We start from the raw sequence: 19,374 nt of genomic DNA on the forward strand, positions 1-19,374 counted from the left end.
AAAAAAAAAAAAAAAAAAAAAAAAAAGCCTTGCTTCAATTACGTGCAAAAAAAGCGAACTGAATCCCCGAGACCCGAATATCAAAAAACGACAAATCAGATGAATTTATATTTATTTTTCAAACGCAGTCTATATCGATACATTTCTTGATCTATTGCGATCGTTAAATATTCATGTTCATAAGCACCACAATAGCAGGGTTTCAAAATCCATTGATGGCTGCTTGCTTTTGTATTTTTGCTGATTCCCGATTTTTTAAAACAAATATACGTGTATAGGCCTATTCATATTCATAACCTTATCTACATTAGGCTATAATATCAACAACTAATTATGTTATACCCAAAATGCCAACGTCGCTAGCAGAAAGCTCATAACCAGGATTTTAAAACTACCCCCCTCCGTCCCCCGCCAAAAAAGTCACAATCTAATCTAATACAAGCAATCGAGAAAAAAAAAAAAAAAATAGGAAGAGCGCCCCTGAATCTCTGCATGAAATGTTCTTTCTATATACATCAGTCTCATAACAGGTCCTGGCAGAAACATATACAGATATTCGTACATTTCAATGCACCGAAGTTGCAAAAATGCAATACTTATTAATGATTTACACACAGAAATATCTATAATTGTAAATGTTACTGTGACATGTGAAAGTTATAGTTTTTCCAGTCAGGTTGTTTTTAAAAGACAGGTAGTTTCAATTTGTACAAAGTGTGCATTGGGTCTTTTGTTGCTATTTGGAATTTAATCAACACGATTTGGAAATTAAACGGTGTGATTTTTACACTGTTTTAAAAACAAGTAATTAACAAAATATTACGTACTTATTCCGGACATTTTAGACCACCTGGTTTTGGAAGGTTAGGATTTCATATTGAGACTTTGGAGGATTTTGTGTGAGTATGCGCTTTCTCCTTTCAGGACCTTTAGCAACCCATTCAAGCCAACAAGTTTGGAGAGAATGTTGAGTTTAATCAATTCAGAACGTCGAGATGGAGCCCAACTCGCTCAAGGTATTATTATCTACTCTCCTTGTGTTTGTGTGTGTGGATATAATATAGTATATATAATATCTAATATATACTATATATATATATATATATATACAAATGTAACATTTTGAAAAAGAATTTACATGGGGACCCCTTATGATACAATATATTAAATGGGGTGGGGGGCTTTATTTATGACTAAACTTAAAAAAACAAAAACAAAAAAAAAAACAAACAAAAAAAAAAAACAAAACAAAACTAAAAAAAACTTTACATGTTGAAAGAGAACTTAAAAACATATTTTTGTAAAAAAAAAAAAAAAAAAAAAAAGAAAGAAATTAACAGGTCAATTTCAATGTTGATTTTTCATTGATGTATTTATTGTTGTTTATTGATAATAACGAAAATAATAAAATCATTGTGTTTAATCGTTTTTATTTTTTTTTATTTCCGTAGTGGGTAGGCTCAGCTTGTGGCTTACACGGATCATACATTTTCTACAAGGCTTTTAAATTTCACCTTGAAGGCAGACCAAGAATTTTGTCCCTTGGCGATTTTTTCTTTGTAAGATGTAAGCCGGAGGATCCGATTTGCATAGCAGAACTACAGCTGTTATGGGAAGAACGAACGACCAAGCAACTTTTATCCAGCTCCAAACTTTATTTTCTCCCAGAAGATACCCCCCAAGGAAGAACTGCCGTTCATGGAGAGGTGAACATAATGTTTTGTATTATCTATATGTTGCTGATTATGTCAATAAAAGCCGGCGCATGAATGGAATATGACCTGTATAGCCTCGTCGTAGTACTGGCTATTTACAGTGACGCACAAGAAGCACGTAGCATATTTTCCTTTCAGTAATCACTACTCTGCTTATACCGCTGAATATATATTTAATCTTATTCACAGAGCCCGTGTTTTCAAACAACAGCAAATGTAATTACAACGCAGTGCTTTTAAACTCATTATATTTATAATACAGTACAGTATTTGTGCCGTATGTGTGTCATGTTTGAATTAATCGTATTCCACTCACAGAATGGAAAAATAAACACATCCATTATGTTTGTTGCCTTATCTATTTATGTAGCGTGTATTACCAAATTTAATATGTTGTATGTAATATGGGGCGGAAATTACAACATGGAGGCTTTGTGCGAGCTAACGCTGTTGAACTGGCAAAGCACGTGTGCAAATATTATAAGGTGATAAATGACAGGTAGTAATAATAATAATAATAATAATAATAATAATAATAATAATAATAATAATTAAGCTTGCCGGATCGGCACGGGCTTGTTTGAATAGAGGTATAACTAGCACAAATACGTTTCTGAGTGAACAAAACATTCACTCATAATCTATAAAATATGATCTGTCAATTTCAGTTTACAGACCCGAATGTATTTGCCATGCAAAAACACCAGAGCAGTAATGATATAGCTACAGTGCCAAGAAGTAATGCAAGCGGACATTTTCCCTATGCACGTTTAACTGCTTTCAGCGACTAGAAGTTGTTGTAATTGATTAATAGCCCACTACGAAAAGCGATAACGCCAGCAGATGCGTTGCCTTTATGGAGTGACATTATGAACGTTGTGTGAGTGCGTCTGGTTGAATTATTGAATTAGTAGTGCGGTTTAGAATATGATTAGCTAGTTACTGACAATAAATATGCCAGGTAGACATATATTTCTAATGACTTATATATATATATATATATATATATATATATATATATATATATATATATATATATATATATATATATATATATATATATATATATATATATATATATATATATATATATATATGTATGTGTGTGTGTGTGTGTGTGTGTGTGTGTGTGTGTGTGTGTGTGTGTTCCTGTTAAGGGGATATCAAAATAAGTTTATAGGTTACAGTCAGGTGAAATATGGTAGGGATAAAACTTGTTATGTCCTGCACAGCCGGTGTAAACACTCGAACCTGCCAGGTTTTTAAAGAAAACAACTCTTGTCTCCTGAACCCCAGGAACTAAGGATCAAATGTCCTTTTCATAATAGGCAACAGGTTTCTCCAGCACCTTTCCTACAATATCGTATTCTACCAGCGAGATATGTGGTTATGCCTACATCTGTATACGGAACAATAAGATATTTCTTTTAGCCCTGCTGTATGTACACCGTCATTTAACTGTTAAAAAATGTAACCAGTAGAGACTGTTGAAAAACATGACATGTTTGACCCCTTATTTGCGCTCAAATCCAAGCCTTGTATCTTAGATCCCTCCCTCTAACCTCTCATCTGCTGATTTAAGCGCCCCCTTCCCCCACAACAAATGCAAGTACTGCATATTATTTGTTTTTGAAATTTATCACGTTTACATGATAGCTGGCAAGGACAATGCTTGGTATTCTTATGTAGTTTGTCTAACTAGGGGATTTTTCCTTTTTTATTGGAAGAATTATATATTGTTAATGTACAGCCATTTAGACTTTTCCATAAGCAATTTAATTGTTCACGTTTCAAAATATTATGTGTATATGTATACATATATAGGAATACAATTTCTTATTGAGTGTGGTGCTGTAGAAACTGATACAATATATTGTTAAATAAAAATAAACAGTATAGCTAACCTTAATTGATGCCATTGCCATCTGATACAAACAGTAAAACATTTCAGATGACTGTACCACAATTATTGGGGTCATTTACATATTGTGTAAGTGGTATATATTGCTAGATTTGAACTGACATTGTCCAGACTTGCTAAAATCAACTGTATTTGAGTGACAATGATGTCTAAACTGAAGCTCTCCTGTGGAAACACAACCAAGAGACACACTAGCTAGCAATCTGTAAAGTGCCAAAACTGAATAGAATTTGCATTAGCCTGTTCCAGTAATGAATATGCCTAAAGGGCAAAGTGGTGTGGGGGAGCAAGCTGTTTACCTGCCTTCCCTGTGGTATAGTTAATTCAGTAGCAGGCCTCCCATCTAAATACCAGTATATATATATATATATATATATATATATATATATATATATATATATATATATATATATATATAGAGAGAGAGAGAGAGAGAGAGAGAGAGAGAGAGAGAGAGAGAGAGAGAGAGAGACACACACACACACACACACACACTACTTCTTATGTTGCTTGTTTTCAAGGGCAAAGTGTTTTTTTTTTTTATATAATTTTGCTATTTTTACTTCTGTTAATTATTACCTTTTAGTTTATGTACTTTACCCAGAATTTTCCTGAAATAATATCTCTGCTAGACTAGTAGTTGTGTGTAAATCAGGCAAACATAACACACCTTTAATATGCAAATGCATTGTTCAATAAACAGCTCTGATCATTGTGATAAAAGCAGGTAGTATATTTCCAGATGCTCTTTGTTGTACGCCCCAGTAGTGCAATTTCCCCTCTGGCCTGAGTTAGTCATTCATTAGTAGAATAGCAGCAGCAAAAACAGCAACGAGCGCTCAGTGATCCTGCACTGGCAGCTGGCCTGTTGAACCTAACACTTAGAGCTTGAGCCTAGAGAGGGCAACATAACACTCTCATTAAGACATGTGCTGTTTTTACTGAGTTGAAGTGACTGTGTCTTCCTTTTGAACCAGTGCCTGCAAACACTTTCTAACAAAAATTGACTGCCTAATGTTGAAAGGACAGCAGTTTTATATACTGTATGTTCTACTCTATCAATGTTTCTTGATAAATGTGTGTAGACGTTGGGTGCACCTAAGTAAATGAAAATGTATTACATAGGCTATTGTTTATCTTTGTTGATTCATATTCACAAAGCTTTACCTCCTAAAAAAATAAATAAATGATCTCTGCTTTGATAAATTAAATACTGTAAGGTGCTGGGTATATGAAACTTCCAAACTGTTGTTATGGAAACCATTAATATAAAACTGTATTTAATTAATTAAAAGAGGTAACAGGAGGAATGGTTTTTGAATAGGGTGTGTTGTTACCTTAAACAGTAATTTAATTGTGTTGTGTTTACTTAGTAACTGAAACGATAATGATTATTCTAGGTAAATATGCTGCTGGACTGTTACACTGAAATACAACACACCATTCATGGTACTGTAAGAATGTTTTACAGCACTGTACATTGTTTAAATATGAGGTAAGGAAGGTCATTTTAAAGATTAAAATGAAAATGGTAACTGGGAAAACACCAACCTGTGCTACACATTTATTTGGCCTTGTTTTCAAAACTTGGCAAGTGGAGTAAATTATCTCACTTAATTGAATTCCAAAAGTATAACTCTTCTGTGCTTTTACATTTAAATCCATTGCTCTGTTTTTCTCAGTTAAACTCCATTGTTGAAGTACGTATAATCGAATAGGCTTTTTGTTTTGTTTCAAAGCTTTATAAAAGGAGACTTCAATGTAGATTACAAAGTGTAGCAAATCAGGTCCTGTTACACGTTACCCATTAATATTGTCTTGTGGTTAAAATGTAATATTTGTAATTTGATTACTTTGTTGCTTCTCTGATGTTACATGCTGGGTGTTGACATAGAAAGAGAATGTCCACATTTAAGAGACAGTAACTGTTATTGATGAAGCATATTATTTTACATTTTTAATAAGCTGATAAATAATTTTTTGAATGTGTTGCTCCAGATGCTGCTGTTAAAATCACAGAAGTAGTTGTAAAGCCTTGAGCATTTCAAGTGTAACTGCAAACTGAGTATGTAGTGTTTACTTGATAGATACATCAATTGGTTATTATTATAAAGTCCTTTTGGGACAGCACTTTCCGTTTGACTAACTATACAGCTCTGGCCAAAAGTTTTGCATCACCTAGAATTTTAGTATTGAGATATTATTAAAAGAAAAAAAAACAAAAAAAAAAAACCTATGTGAACGTAATTTCGGTCTTTTACATCATGTAATCAAAGAAGCTAAAAAAATGATATTGAACAAGTCTTCCGTAAGCCATAATAGTTACAGTACAGTACAGTATTTCATGTTAGATTTCGAAATGGCATATTTTTAAATTTTTGTCAGTTTTTCATTAAGTATATGGAAAACTACAAAGCGGTATGTAATTGAATATGTTAAAGTAACATTATTCAGCAGGTTATATACGGCTATATGAAGCAACATGAGTTAATTCTATAGAGTGATGCAAAACTTTTGTCACAGCTGTATACAGGCAGTTACCATACTATAATGAAATCTTTGACATGTCATTATTTACCTATCTGTATTGTCAATTTTATCACATTACGAGGGTTCAGATTTCACCATGCAGCTGATTAATTTGCCAGTGATAACCGTAAACAGTTTACACTGTTCATTCAAATTCATGCAGTGTAAGCTAAATGCTGCTCTCATGAAACGACCCAAAATAGAAAACTAAACTCTACATTGTTTGTTTTTGTCTGTTAGAGGAATAGCACTTAAAAAAAAACAAAAAAAAAAACATGCTTCTGAACATGTTTGATGTAATAACAGGATGCAGTACAATAAATGGGCAGTAACTAATTATTTTCAGTGCTCAGGTGTTATTTTGAATTGCAGAGCAGTATGGCTTCTGAGATAAACTATGGACTTTATTTGTGATTATTATTGCAGAAGCATTCTGTGGCAATTCTCCAAGGATATTTCTTCTGCTTGGCAGTGATCCGTGTTTGTGTTTAAGGGTGCCTATGAAATACAGAGTTTAGCTAGGTAACCTGTTTTTGTTTCCTGAGGTAATGATCTCTAACTGTGAAATCCCCAGTTCATATTCAAACATACCACAAGGGATACAATATGTTGAGTCTAAAGTTAGTGCATAAGTATCACATCAAAATAGGCTATGCACAGACCACCACATGACATGCCTATCAAACAATGGCAGGAGTGTGATATAAAAAACAAACTGCTGACAGTTCTTTAAATGACTATGAAAATTACCTACAGACTGGTTTCTGTTTTTCAGTAATGCACTGAAAATCTTCAGCTTTGACTTCTCATCATTAATATGAAACATGTTAATAAAGTTGTCAGTTTTACTGTCAGTATCACTATGGGTTTTTTTTTTCCCCCAGCAACAGCTATTTTATGAGCCAAATTTTGTGCCAAAATGAGGTATTTCCTGCACATTTTTTATCATCAGCTTTAACAGTTCTTGTAGACGGAACTACTGTAACAGCGCTCTGTAATTATTTGGTTTGATGAATAACACAGTAGCAGCCAGGTTTCAGGGGAAGGAGGAGAGTGCAGCAAGTTTGCTCCCTGGCAGCTGAAACTGCAGTTGGGGAATGTAAACAATCTGGAATATAAACAAGGCCTACATTGACAGACCAATAGCAAAGAAATGCATTGTACATTTGCTCACGTGCTAATGCAGCAATTCCTGTCCATTCCAGGTTTGATCGGTGTAGTCAAGTGATAAGACCCTGGATTAAATAAAAATGATGGCACCTCTTTAGCCATTGTGAAATAGAGTTATAGCACCACCATGAACTTTGATTTAATTAAATCAGGGTTGCAGTACATTAACTATCTGTGTGCAATATTAATGAAGATGATTTAATTACAGTTCTAGCTACAGTCCAATGCACTTTAGTACTCCTAGTTTTCAACATAATTATTTTTGCAACGCATGTTATTTGGACACTAAGTACCAAGCAGTATTGTATTTTTTTATTTTTATTACCCTTACCTCTTTAAATTTATCCTAAATTGCAGATAATGACCTCAATAATTACCCTTCATTCCAGCGTATCATTAATAGCTTTATATAAAGTGTGACTAATGAAATATTACATTCAGCCATAACCAGCTGAGAGTTGTTTTGCTTAAACAGTGTGTTAAGTGAAATAATTAACACAAACACATGCTGTCCCAGTTCTTTCTTCACTCATAATTCAGTTTATTAAACGTTGCCATGAATTTAACATGGGGGATGGTGGCTAATTATAAGGCACTAAACATTTTAAGATAACTTATTTAAAGCACAAAAAGGGCTTCCTCTATTTCTGTCAAGCACATTTTTCATGTTACCAGGTCAATAATTAAATAGACATGCAAGCAGGTGTACAAATCCTTTCTGACCTAGGGAATTCTTGCATTGACCTTTGGAAGCAGTGAAGTGAAACAGCCTCAGCATGACAGTTTGTGGAATCTCTGCTTTGTTGCTCAGCTTTAGCCAGACTAATACTTAAATTTCCCTTAATGTGTAATAATAGGTAGCAGATAGCCCAATTTATATCATTTGAACCATAATGGATGGAAACAATTGTCCCAGAATCTTTTGTGAACATCAATGACCCAAGAACCTAAGCAAAACCAACAACTTTTAAAAGAGCAGTACCATATGACAGATCTTGCACATTGGAAGCCATTTAATATAGTAACACTCAGGGTCAAAAATCAATCTGATTTAAGCGTGGATCAGCAGTCAAGTATGTGACATGTAAATTAATGATAAATGGGATAAGGATATATATGTTTTCTTTTTTTCATAGCTTAATGTGCAGCTGAAGCCACTTGCACTTTGGATCACTAGACAAAAGAAAAGGCGTTTCAGCTTTCAAAAACTGTTGATAAATATCAATTTATTGAGCCCAGGTCACTTAAACTGTTTTTGAAGAGGTTGGCATTAATTAAGCTTTATTTAACAAAGGTTTGTTATGAACAGGACCCTTTCTTTATTGGGGTGTGTGTTGTTTTTGCATAGTCTGAAGTCACAATTGAATTTGTTTTTCAGGTAATCCTCTTTTTTTTAAGAGCAAGCAATGACAATACCTGTTTATCTTAGTGGATAATGAGTGTAATTAGGATTTAGACAGGGAGGTCTGTAGACTGTTAAAATGGAGAAACTGATCACTAAATCAAAGAACAAGGTTTATAAGAGGGGAATTTTGCCTTCGAGTTATAGCTAAAAGTGGAATATTACTATGAAGGAACTACCATGGGGTATATTTGCATAAATGGACTTGTCTTCATTTTTTCCATGTGTATGGAAATCAGTCTTCAGTCTGTTGTAAGCATTATGAAATGTGATAAGTACTAAAAGATGGCAGTGGTTAAATGGAAAAAAAATAAGTAGGGAATATGCAAAATTGTGCAAGTGGGCTTACATATGTAGGATTTGATAAACATGGGAAAAATACTGTAAGAATGTTCATTCCTGGAACTAGTAATGCCATTAAAGATAAAGCAACTTTATTATCACCACCCCCAAAAACAAACATTTTCTTTAAATGTTTTCCACTTGTGTCATACATTTCCTGATATTAAGAAGGATAATTCTTATATTGAATATCAAATATTATGAGGAAGTTGACTAAATTCTACATGACAGTTGTTTTTCTTTCGGAATGTGCTGTTCTCTTAATTAAAAACACTGAGGAAAGAATGAGTGGGTGGGGCATGTATAGTGACATACTTCAGTAATAAGTAATAGGGTGGTTTTTTGTATGCCATGTAAAGAATAATGAACTTTAATTGATTCATATTTTTTTAAAGTCGCTTTTAAACTGCTTTTGATAATCTGTAAAATAAATAAATAAATAAAACTGATTCAGGGAAATTTGAATGTTGTACACAGCCAGCTGTAGAATGAGAATTCTTGAAGGGCGAGGTTTGTAAACGCAACCATAAATTACATGTTTTTAAAATGAGTACAGTTTTATTGATGTGTTGACATCATTAAATTGTATACCTTTGCATTCTCAGAGATAAAAGGGGGGAGAGAACAGATATTAATAATCATACATTTTTAGAAAATGCAATTTAGGTTAAAACAATTGCTGTGGCTATGTTTGCTAAACAGTAAATTATGTGTGCGTGAACTCATAATAACAATGCTCTGTTTTCCAACTAAATCACTTCCCTTGAATCTCTTTGTCCTTTTGATCCATGAAGAAGCACAGGTCCAAGATCTGGTTATGAAATAAAAAAAAATGTGTGTAAGGAATATTTCTGAATATTTTTGACATTTTAACCAAGTTAACTTTGCACAAAAGTAAAATCTTGTTTGCTTTCTAGTTTGTTTACATTCCCTAAGAGGGACACCAGCATCCTTCTTATTTGAAGCCTTATTGCCATTTATTCTCGTGCTTATGTTACAACTAAAGTGCGTGTAGGAGCTCTTAAATAGAGGCTTTTTCACTTCAGTGGTTCATACATTTTTTAGACAGAAAAGACTGGTGTAAACTTGGGGTAAGTATTTAGTGAATATGACCCCTAACTGAACTAAATGGGCAGGCTTCTGTTTGTACATTCAACAGTAGGAGGTTATGCATGGTCCATAGAAAAACTAAAAGAAAATGTAAAAAACATAGATACTTTACTAACATTTTATAGATGATGTGGGCTTATAAAACAATAAAAAATATAGGGTGCTCACGAGTGGCGCATCCGGTAAAGGCACGCCGCGTGGAGTGCAGGATGCGCCCTGTAGCCTGGTGATCACCGGTTAAAGTCCAGGCTGTTCCACTGCCGACTGTGGATGGGGGTGTCCTCGGCTCACCGTGCACCAGCAACCCCTGTAGGCTGGCCGGGTGCCTGCAGGCCTGCCTGTGAGTTGCTCAGAGCTACATGGTCCTCCTATGCTGTAGCTCTGAGGTGGCTGCATGCTGGGCCAGCAGAGTGAAAGGAAGCGGATAGCTGATGGCACTGTCTTCATCTCTCCCGAGTCAGCGCGGGGCTGGCAGCAGTGAGCCAGGTTGAAACAAAAATAAATAAATAAATATGGGGTACTACCTCTTTTAATTTGTATCTATATAATGATATAATTGGCTCCCATTTTCCAAAAACATGTTCTTTATTGTCCTGTGGGCCATCAGTCATTTACTTATTACAAGTTTCTGGGACTAAAATCAATCATGTCTTTCAAAACCAAAAAAATAAGTTATGTGCCAACACCATTTATTGTCATTTTGTGACACTGCAAGAATGTAGATGGAGTCTTAATGTCCGTCCAAAACAAGTCCTGTTTTCTGTTATTGTATTATTTTTTTGTCTCGCCTGTTTCTTGCAGGACGAGGTTATTGCAGTTTCAGAGAAAGTCATTGTAAAGTTGGACAACTTGGTGAAATGGGCCAACTCAGATTTCTCCAACTGGAAGTGTGGTCTCCAAGCCATGCCTTTAAAGCCATCAGTCCAGAAGGAGCTGGGAATGATCGGACTGGTGGAGGCCTTGCAGAAATACAGGCAATCAACACTCGACAGCGGCCTCAACTTCAAAGACGTCTTGAAGGACAAGGCTGAACTGGGTGATTATTTTTGATGGTTTTATTATTTTTTAGTTGGAAAATTAATGTGAGACTTGGAGAATGTTCTACAGTCATCTTTATAGAGAAAGATTAGTGAAGAAAATTATTTATTGTAACCCTGCAGATGCTTTCTGTGTTTGTTTTCAAACAAACAGTCCCTTGAAAAAGGTATCTTACCCATAGCAGCGATCTGGTGGGGGAAGGGGGAGGGGGTGGGGGTGGGGGTGTATTTGTGTGTGTGTGTGTGTGTATATAGGTGCGTGTATGTAAAATATATTTAAAACATGTATGTAAAATGTGTGCTTACACCCTTAATTACAACAGAATATTACTACAGTAATGTTGCAGTCCTCCTTGTGCTCACAATATGCACAATGTTTTGGCATAGTTTCTACTGGCTGATCATGTTTGACTGTGCTTTACAACAATTGACTGTGCCTGAAACACATTTGACCGCAGTAAACTGTTCCAAAGGCAATACTTACTACAGTGCTTATATATCAGTGCTTTTAGATAAGTTCACACAACTGATTTTAGACAGTGTATCGGTTGTGTTTTCAAGATAAAGAAACATCAAGGTCAATAAAATAGTTTAGAGGTGTGTATTTTTACTGTAGTTCAGGTTTAAAAACTGTATTTCTCCATCTCTTTGGCATGCCACAGTTCTTGCTGAGTGCTTCACTGTTTAATGTAAAAGCTGCCGTGTAAGTTTTATTGGCTAATAAATTGTCATTTTTTTTTGGACTACATTTATATGCAGCAGATATTTTGTTGGAGCCAAGAAAATGTTCTTCTGCAGGTTGATATTTTTGTCATTTTAATTATAACCTTATAAGACTATAAGACTGACTGTACTGTCAGTGGAAAAATTAACTAGGGGCTAAATTTTGAACTCCTTTTATGTCTAATTATCCAAGTTTCAGGACTTTTTTTCACAACTTGACCACTAACCCAGTCCACTATAAAGTGTAGTTTATGCTGTATTGATCTGATTTAGTTTTATATCAGCAATTGGTTACATGACATAATAGAACTTTGTCATTAGTCTCATTTTCTGTACATGTTTTGATCATGATGACTAGCATTTATTCTTCATAAATGTTTACCAGTATCAATTTGTGAGGTCTCAAAATGAGTTCATAGAATTTCCACCATGTGTTTTTCCATATGATAAAACATTATATCCTTGGTAGTTGCCACTGTTTGCATACTTTTGCGTTTAAACCACAGTTCTTTTCAGTAGATTCCCATCAAGCAGAATAATCAATACTGGACTGTTTTGCCATTTAGACATTACAGTTGCATACGTAACCCACAGCAAATAGAAAGTCTGTCAATGGATTTATTTATTGCCAGATTTGTAAGCTTATTATGTATGTATGTAGCTGGGTTTTTTTTGTTTTTGTGATGTTAATAAGTTGCTCGTCAATGACTGTATCTGGCCTGTTGTGTGTTGTCAGGAGACTAAATGCAGTTACTCAAAATGCCTCTGAATTCGCTGGGTAAGCTAAATATTCTGGCAGAGTACCAGAGGCCATCTCTAGCTTGAATTTGCTCTTCTTTGTTATTCAGAGAAAGAAGGAATAATTCAGCACTGCATTATGCAATTGTGAGCAAAAAAAACAGCGTTGCTAATAAAAATGAATTAATAATTAAGCACAAACACAAAAACTAGTCATTTAAACTATTTAAGTAAAATAAATAAGTGACTCAGAAAGTATGCTGTTGGATATATGGGGCAATTTTGCCTTTCTTATTAATATCTTGGTGTCAAACATATTTCAATAATTTTAATGAGCAAGCAGTCACACGTGCAGTGGTACGCAAAAATGTTATCCATTTTCTAGGAATGACGAAATACACGGGATGGAATTTGTTGCCCCACTCAGACCTCTTCTGTACTAAATATTATACCTGAATAGACCATTGTTCCCTAAATAGGATTATTATAAGCAATGCAGCCCACAAGTGCAGCGACACCCCAAATGTCATCAATCTACTATCTACAGAATGACAGGGATGGGAGACTGGTATCACATTCTTCTTCTTCTTCTTCTTCTTCTTCTTCTTCTTCTTCTTCTTCTTCTTTTACACATATTTGAAGAGGGAGTGGTTATCTATCCAGGGGTACTGCAGCAAGCAGCCTGAATGAACAATGGGCATCCAACTGTCCCACTCCCAAACACCACAAACCACAAGGGGACAGTGCATTACCACAAGGGGACAGTGCATTATAATGACTCGAAAGTCAAGCTAATACGGAAATCACTAAGGAAGAGATGTCATTTAAATTATTAGACACTGCAATACACTGCAAGACACTGTAATGTGATGTTTTTGGGGCAATTATATTTTATAACATATTAGCAACTGTCATTGTAATAGTTTTTTAACCATATGTTAGTGGCTCCATAAGGAAAGTGGTTTTGTAATTAAAACTTGTAATTAAAACATGCTGTAAAGCTAAACATATCGCTTTACAGCATATGTTTACAGCCAGGGGTTAAAGTTTCATTGGCTTACTGGTCTTTCGTTGCACTGCAGTCTCACACATCATTAGTCAAACAGAGAGAACCTTCGTGTTCAGAACTTCTGTCAAAGTCCTGTAGGGAAATGTATCCGTATGTTGAAACTGGAGTAGACACAAAATATTTGAAGGGAACACAATAATTGATTACCAAAGTGTAAGAAAAGAAGGGAAAATTAAAAAGCCAGTCAAAGCTGTTTGCAGGAGAATGTTTTACACTGATGAAACTGTAACACATTCAATGGACAAGGGTCTGTAAGATGAGAATTGTGCTTACAAGTGAGGGCTGAAAGTGAAATATTTACTATGGGTTGTTTCACCTTGAATGGAACTTCCACAAGGTATATTGACAGACATTAATGTGTCTATTGTCTATAAATGTCAGCAGAAACTATGCAGCTGCGTTGGTATCTACACTTTGAAAATGACTAAACCTGAGCATTGTTTTTTGATCAACTTACATACAGTGGTTTGCCCTTTAGAATGGGTGCCTTTCAAGTTAGAATCTGTTGAATTAAGAGTTTTCAGTACGGTTCTTGAAATTTTAGGTGTTTTGCTTGTTGATGTCCTCCAATTATTAGTGCTGGAAAGAGTATTATTATTATTATTATTATTATTATTATTATATTATTATTATTATTATTATTATTATTATAAAATATTTAAAGTGAAGAAATATGTTTTGTTTATTTGATGTAGTACATAACAGATCACACCTGATGGCGAGTTTGAAGTTTATGATTTGTATGCTTTTAGTATGCTAAGGTATATACACTGCTTGACATCTTTTCCGATACACAAATGTTACAGCACATCTATATTATCATTGCAATAATTGTGTAGAACCTGCCCTATTACAATGACATTATTTTTTTGCTCTTTCCCTGTGTGTTAATACAGAACTCAGAGTTGGTGTGATAATTGGAGATTCAGCTCTTGGGAGTTAGTCAGCAGGCTTAGTAATGACCACACAGCCATTCAATCAACATGGAGTGAGAAATAATAACATTGAGGCATTTGGTAGCACTATATGTGAAATAGTGCCATTGAGCAAACCTTTTAGCTGGAGTGGTCTTTTCTCCTAATATTTTGATAAACTAGACTTAAAGGGGTACAGCATCAGCATTTTCACTGTATCTGATATTTTACCTGTTCAATATCCTGTTACGTTTGTTTTGTATAATTCTCTATCGCTTGTTTTGCTTGAATAACTATTTACCACGCTTAACTAATGGCCTTTTTCAATCACGAGGTCTGCTAATGAAAAGACTCCCCAAGCTGAATTTTTTAAGCGTTTTTTAAATGTGACCACTAAGGGTGTGTAACTGTAATTTATGCCCCCTCTGCAATTGTGGCAACTAGAGTGGACACAAATTACAGCTGCATACCACTAGAGGTCATTTTTCTAACCAGCTCACTTCAGAAATTCAGCTTTTAAAAGCTGACCCCAGAGGTTGAGAAAGGAATTTTTGGCTGGAAATGTTAGTAAGCCTGGTGAACAATGATCTCAGCAGAAAACACAGTAGAGATTACTAGAGAACACACATGATAGGATTTTAAACAGTTAAGAAATTAAATCAAAATGTAGATTTTAAAGGAGTACCTTGCAAGGCTTTAAAGACGTGTACATCCAGCGTTTCATCATATTTTTTATTGATTTTTAATTTTTTTACTCTTTTTAATTTAAGTATTTGTGACTCCCATTTTTCTGCCACAACAATACTGGTTCACTTTTTTCAGGTGTTACAGTTGGTGGAACTTCAGATACTGTAGGAAAATGTGTGGGTTTCCAGTGGGGCCCTAATTAGATGTAACAGCAGGAGTGGTACTGTAGTGTTGTGGGAAGGCAAATTGGGTTAATCTAAGTTAACGAGGGGGGTTGTCTGAAAAGACAAATATTTTGTTATTCTTATGGAAATACTTAAAAAAAGCCTTGTTTATTACTCCTTTAAACCTGCTGAAACCTGTAACTTTAGACTTTCATTGCATCAGTTTCTTTGAAATGGTGATTAGATAGTTTTTGATAAATACATGGTGCAAAGAAAAAATCTACTAGTCCTGGGTTGAATTTAATTCCCAAGTATTTTTTTTTTTTGTGACTCAAAGGCCAGTCTGTTTCTCATTAGTGAGGATAATGTAATGTCTTCTTTTTTGTGTTATATGAAATATTTCTTGCATACAGTGAAGTACGTTTAGACTGTAGGAGGCTGTCGTTTTTACATGTTGGAACAGGAAAGTTCTTAATCTTCCAAACATTGTCTAGTTTGAAAGAAACACAGATATGAAACTCATGATTCATTCATACACTCAAACTGCCATATCATTTACTAAAAAAAAAATACCATTAAAGAGGGGCGATGACATGAAGCTCACAAGGTTCCTTTTTTAATAAAGGAATGAGATGGTGATGTAATAGAGGCTGACATTTGGTTAGCACACAGAATCTACCCAGGAGTAAAACCCTAATCTCTCCCCATAGTGCTGTAACCAGCATCTAGAGATATACAGTATAGCTCTCTATGCAGCCCAACAGAAGAGTATTCGTATTTAATGCAGTGTTAAATGCCACAATCCCGATTGCCTTGGATGGCTCATTAAAAAATAGTTTAAAAATAAAACTTGCAACATGTTCAATGTAAACTTGTAAACATGTATGTATACATACATTCAAACATGCAATCTGAATCTAAAAGTGAAACTATAAGAAACTCAGGGGTTGAGTTAATTAACCTATACCCCATTGGGATAAGCTAAATTTCTGTAAGCATTAAACAGCACTTTGTTGCATTAACCACCTATCCATAGTTATTCTGGGTTTACCCCTAAAAGTAAGTGGTTGAGGCAATTAAGGGGATTCCCTGGGGCTGTAAACTGCTCTAAACAAATCCAGCTATCCAGTATAGGTTGATCAAACTAACCCCAATGTCAAGTTGAGAAATGTTTGTAGTGATTCATTTAATATTGTTTAGCACACGCTGATAAAGACATGATGCAGCCAGAACGCTTGTTTTTACTATAGGACTGGAATAATAGGGCTTAGAAATATGAATGAAAAAAGAATCGTACTACTCTATGTAAAAAAGAAATAAAAAGAAAATGGAAATGCGATCAGATAAAAAATTTGCATGTTACTTCATATAAACATTTAGACGCGAGAAGAAGTCTTTGAAGTTCGAAGAATATAACAGAAATGTGTCAGTGAAGAAATGAGGAAGTTCACATCTTTCTTATCTCCCACTGTAACAGCTAAATGCAAAGTATATCATCATTAACAAACAGCACTGCTTTTGAATTCAGTGCATATGTTTCAGTGTGTGCCAAAGCAGAACTGAAATTATGCACAGCTGAAGTGACAGCATAATGATACAAAAGAGAACACAGACTGAAGAGCAACATTAGCATCCTAAACCGTGTGTGCAAATTATATGCCCAAATTTCCCAGAGCCACACAATTTCCATCATCTTCACGTCCTCACCATCATCATGCAATATTTGGGTGAAAGTCTAATATTTCACATTGTGTTTCATGTGTAGCGGTTGGTGTGATGGGTAGTGGGTGTCCTATTTGCTTGCAGCAAGCTTGTTGTCAAGCAGAAACATTGATTTATCTGTTAACTGTATTTGGCTTGCTGCCCTCTAGCTCTAAGGGAACTGTGTGTATGGCTCACACATTACAGGCAATGAGCACTGACCTTTATTTTAAGTAGTATAATGCTTTAAAGTGCCATTGATATTAAAGATTTCAAATAAAGATTAATGGGTTTTCGCTGATCTTGTTTCTTTCTAAATTGTGGCTTCCAATGAATGGCTGTGCCGACATAGGAAAGCAGATGCAACGAAAAATAAAAGCAGGTGATTTGTTAAAGCTCTGATCATTTATTCTGGTTGAAAATACATTTATTCGGAAATATTTCAGGAAAGTGGGGAGCCAATTTGCATTTATAAGAAAAAAATAAGTCTTATTCACCATTTCTTTTAAGAGCTGATCTACAGGCCTAGATTCCTCCCATAGACGCAGGTTTTTGTAGGCTAGAGCAGTCTAGAATGTCTTTATAGGAGCAAGCGTCAGCCCCATCTAGTGCAAAGCAGTGTGTTGCCAACAATACAAAAGGAATCCGATGTCTGGCTTTCATGTTAAATCTATGTGTGGGAGGCAAGTAGAACTGAAGAGCTGCACCTAACACACACAGCCTCAGAGTAACTGAAATAAGAAACGCGCAGCCAGATTGCATAGTCGGATTTGGAGCTACTTAAATATTTTCATAGTGCCCTGGTTTTGTATAGGAATCCTCCCATGGTTTAAAATTTTAATTGCAATGCTTATGAATTTACCAGACTGCGTTATTATAACCGCAGCTTTCTAACATGTTGTAAACTCAATAATATTCATTACTTTGAGACTGAAATAAGAAATAGCCACTTCTTTGATGATCCAAGGTCTGCCTAGTCAGTTGATAGAAACCATGATGTATTGCTGGAATGTTCTTCCTTTTAAACTAATTTGCAAGTACAAACATCCCAAAGTGATTAAAGTAATGTTTTATTCAACATTACATGTTGCTACGTTCAGTGCAACAGCTCTTAGTGGTTCAATGTTCGCTCTGAGCCATTTAAAAAAAAAAAAAAACCAAAGAAACGGCTTCATTTATAGTCATCATGACTTGATTATTTGCAGACCTGCTATCTGGAAATTTAGATGCCCATTTTTTTTCTATTATAAAACACTGATCTGCTCGTGTCATTAGTTCCCTTACGACTTAAGTCTGGAAGGTAGCCAAGAAGTCTAAATCTGCCAGCAGTAAATTATGTGCTAGAGTGGAATAAACTGTATTAGTCCTAAAAATGTATAAATGGGTTGGAACATGAAGTAAAGTAAGACATATGTTTAATTATCTTTATGTCTTGTAATGTAAATTGGTTTTTAGTTTCGGCACTGATTTACATTGCATTGCTGTAATTTCCAGCTGCTTGGACATTGTTGTGTTCACTGCTGTGGGATAATAGCTGTGCTGTAGACTGTTAAACAATGTGCACTTCTCAAAGGGGTGACCTTTTGAGGAAATGAATAGTTTTATTGTCTGTCCATTACCCTGCTGAAACAACAGCGAAGTTATTAATTTGACTTCTTCTGTAATGTAAAAGCTCCAAAAACAACCAGCGGCTGTGTGAAAGACCCATAATAATACTCTCTGTATTGAATGTCAAACCTACTTCAATTGAAATGAATTGAAATGGAGATTGTGTTATATATGGGGGTTCTTACATATTTACGAATATTGCTACCTTGTAAGTCTGTTTTGAAGTTTCCTGTACAGTAGCTATATCCGCTTTTAAAATGCTGGTTTGCTTGCTCCTCAGGTATAATGTAGTGCTAGGACGAATGTGGGTTAGTTCAGAATATTCATTCAAAATGTAAATTAATACTGAAAATCTCAAGGGCAAAATAGCTCAGTACCTCATCAAATGACCCATTAGAGAAAGGAAAGAAACGCTTTGGTTTTCTTCTAAATTTGATCTTTTTGACAGTCATTTTAATACATTTTAAACATTGTTTGTTCCAATATTACATGGTTTGTAAATGTAATATGTATCCACCTGGGGCTGAAAATTGTTGGAACAGCA

The 19,374-nt window shown here is 34.9% G+C and overlaps 1 protein-coding gene across 2 annotated transcripts in view; it reads left to right on the forward strand.

Moving 5' to 3' along the window:
• Window positions 1-927: 927 nt before the first annotated feature.
• The window catches only part of LOC121321873 (AT-rich interactive domain-containing protein 5B-like), a 75,513-nt gene continuing 57,066 nt past the window's right edge, over window positions 928-19,374 (forward strand). The window contains exons 1-3 of one of the 2 annotated variants that reach the window (XM_041261183.1): window positions 928-1,016; window positions 1,452-1,706; window positions 10,991-11,225. In XM_041261183.1, coding sequence (XP_041117117.1) covers window positions 996-1,016; window positions 1,452-1,706; window positions 10,991-11,225 — 511 coding nt within the window. In that variant the 5' untranslated portion in view covers window positions 928-995. Of the gene's footprint in view, window positions 1,017-1,328; window positions 1,707-10,990; window positions 11,226-19,374 lie in introns of those variants that run through there. The other variant, XM_041261184.1, reaches the window with a different exon arrangement.

This window comes from Polyodon spathula, chromosome 10 (genome assembly GCF_017654505.1).
Source record: "Polyodon spathula isolate WHYD16114869_AA chromosome 10, ASM1765450v1, whole genome shotgun sequence".
Taxonomy (NCBI): Eukaryota; Metazoa; Chordata; class Actinopteri; order Acipenseriformes; family Polyodontidae; genus Polyodon; species Polyodon spathula.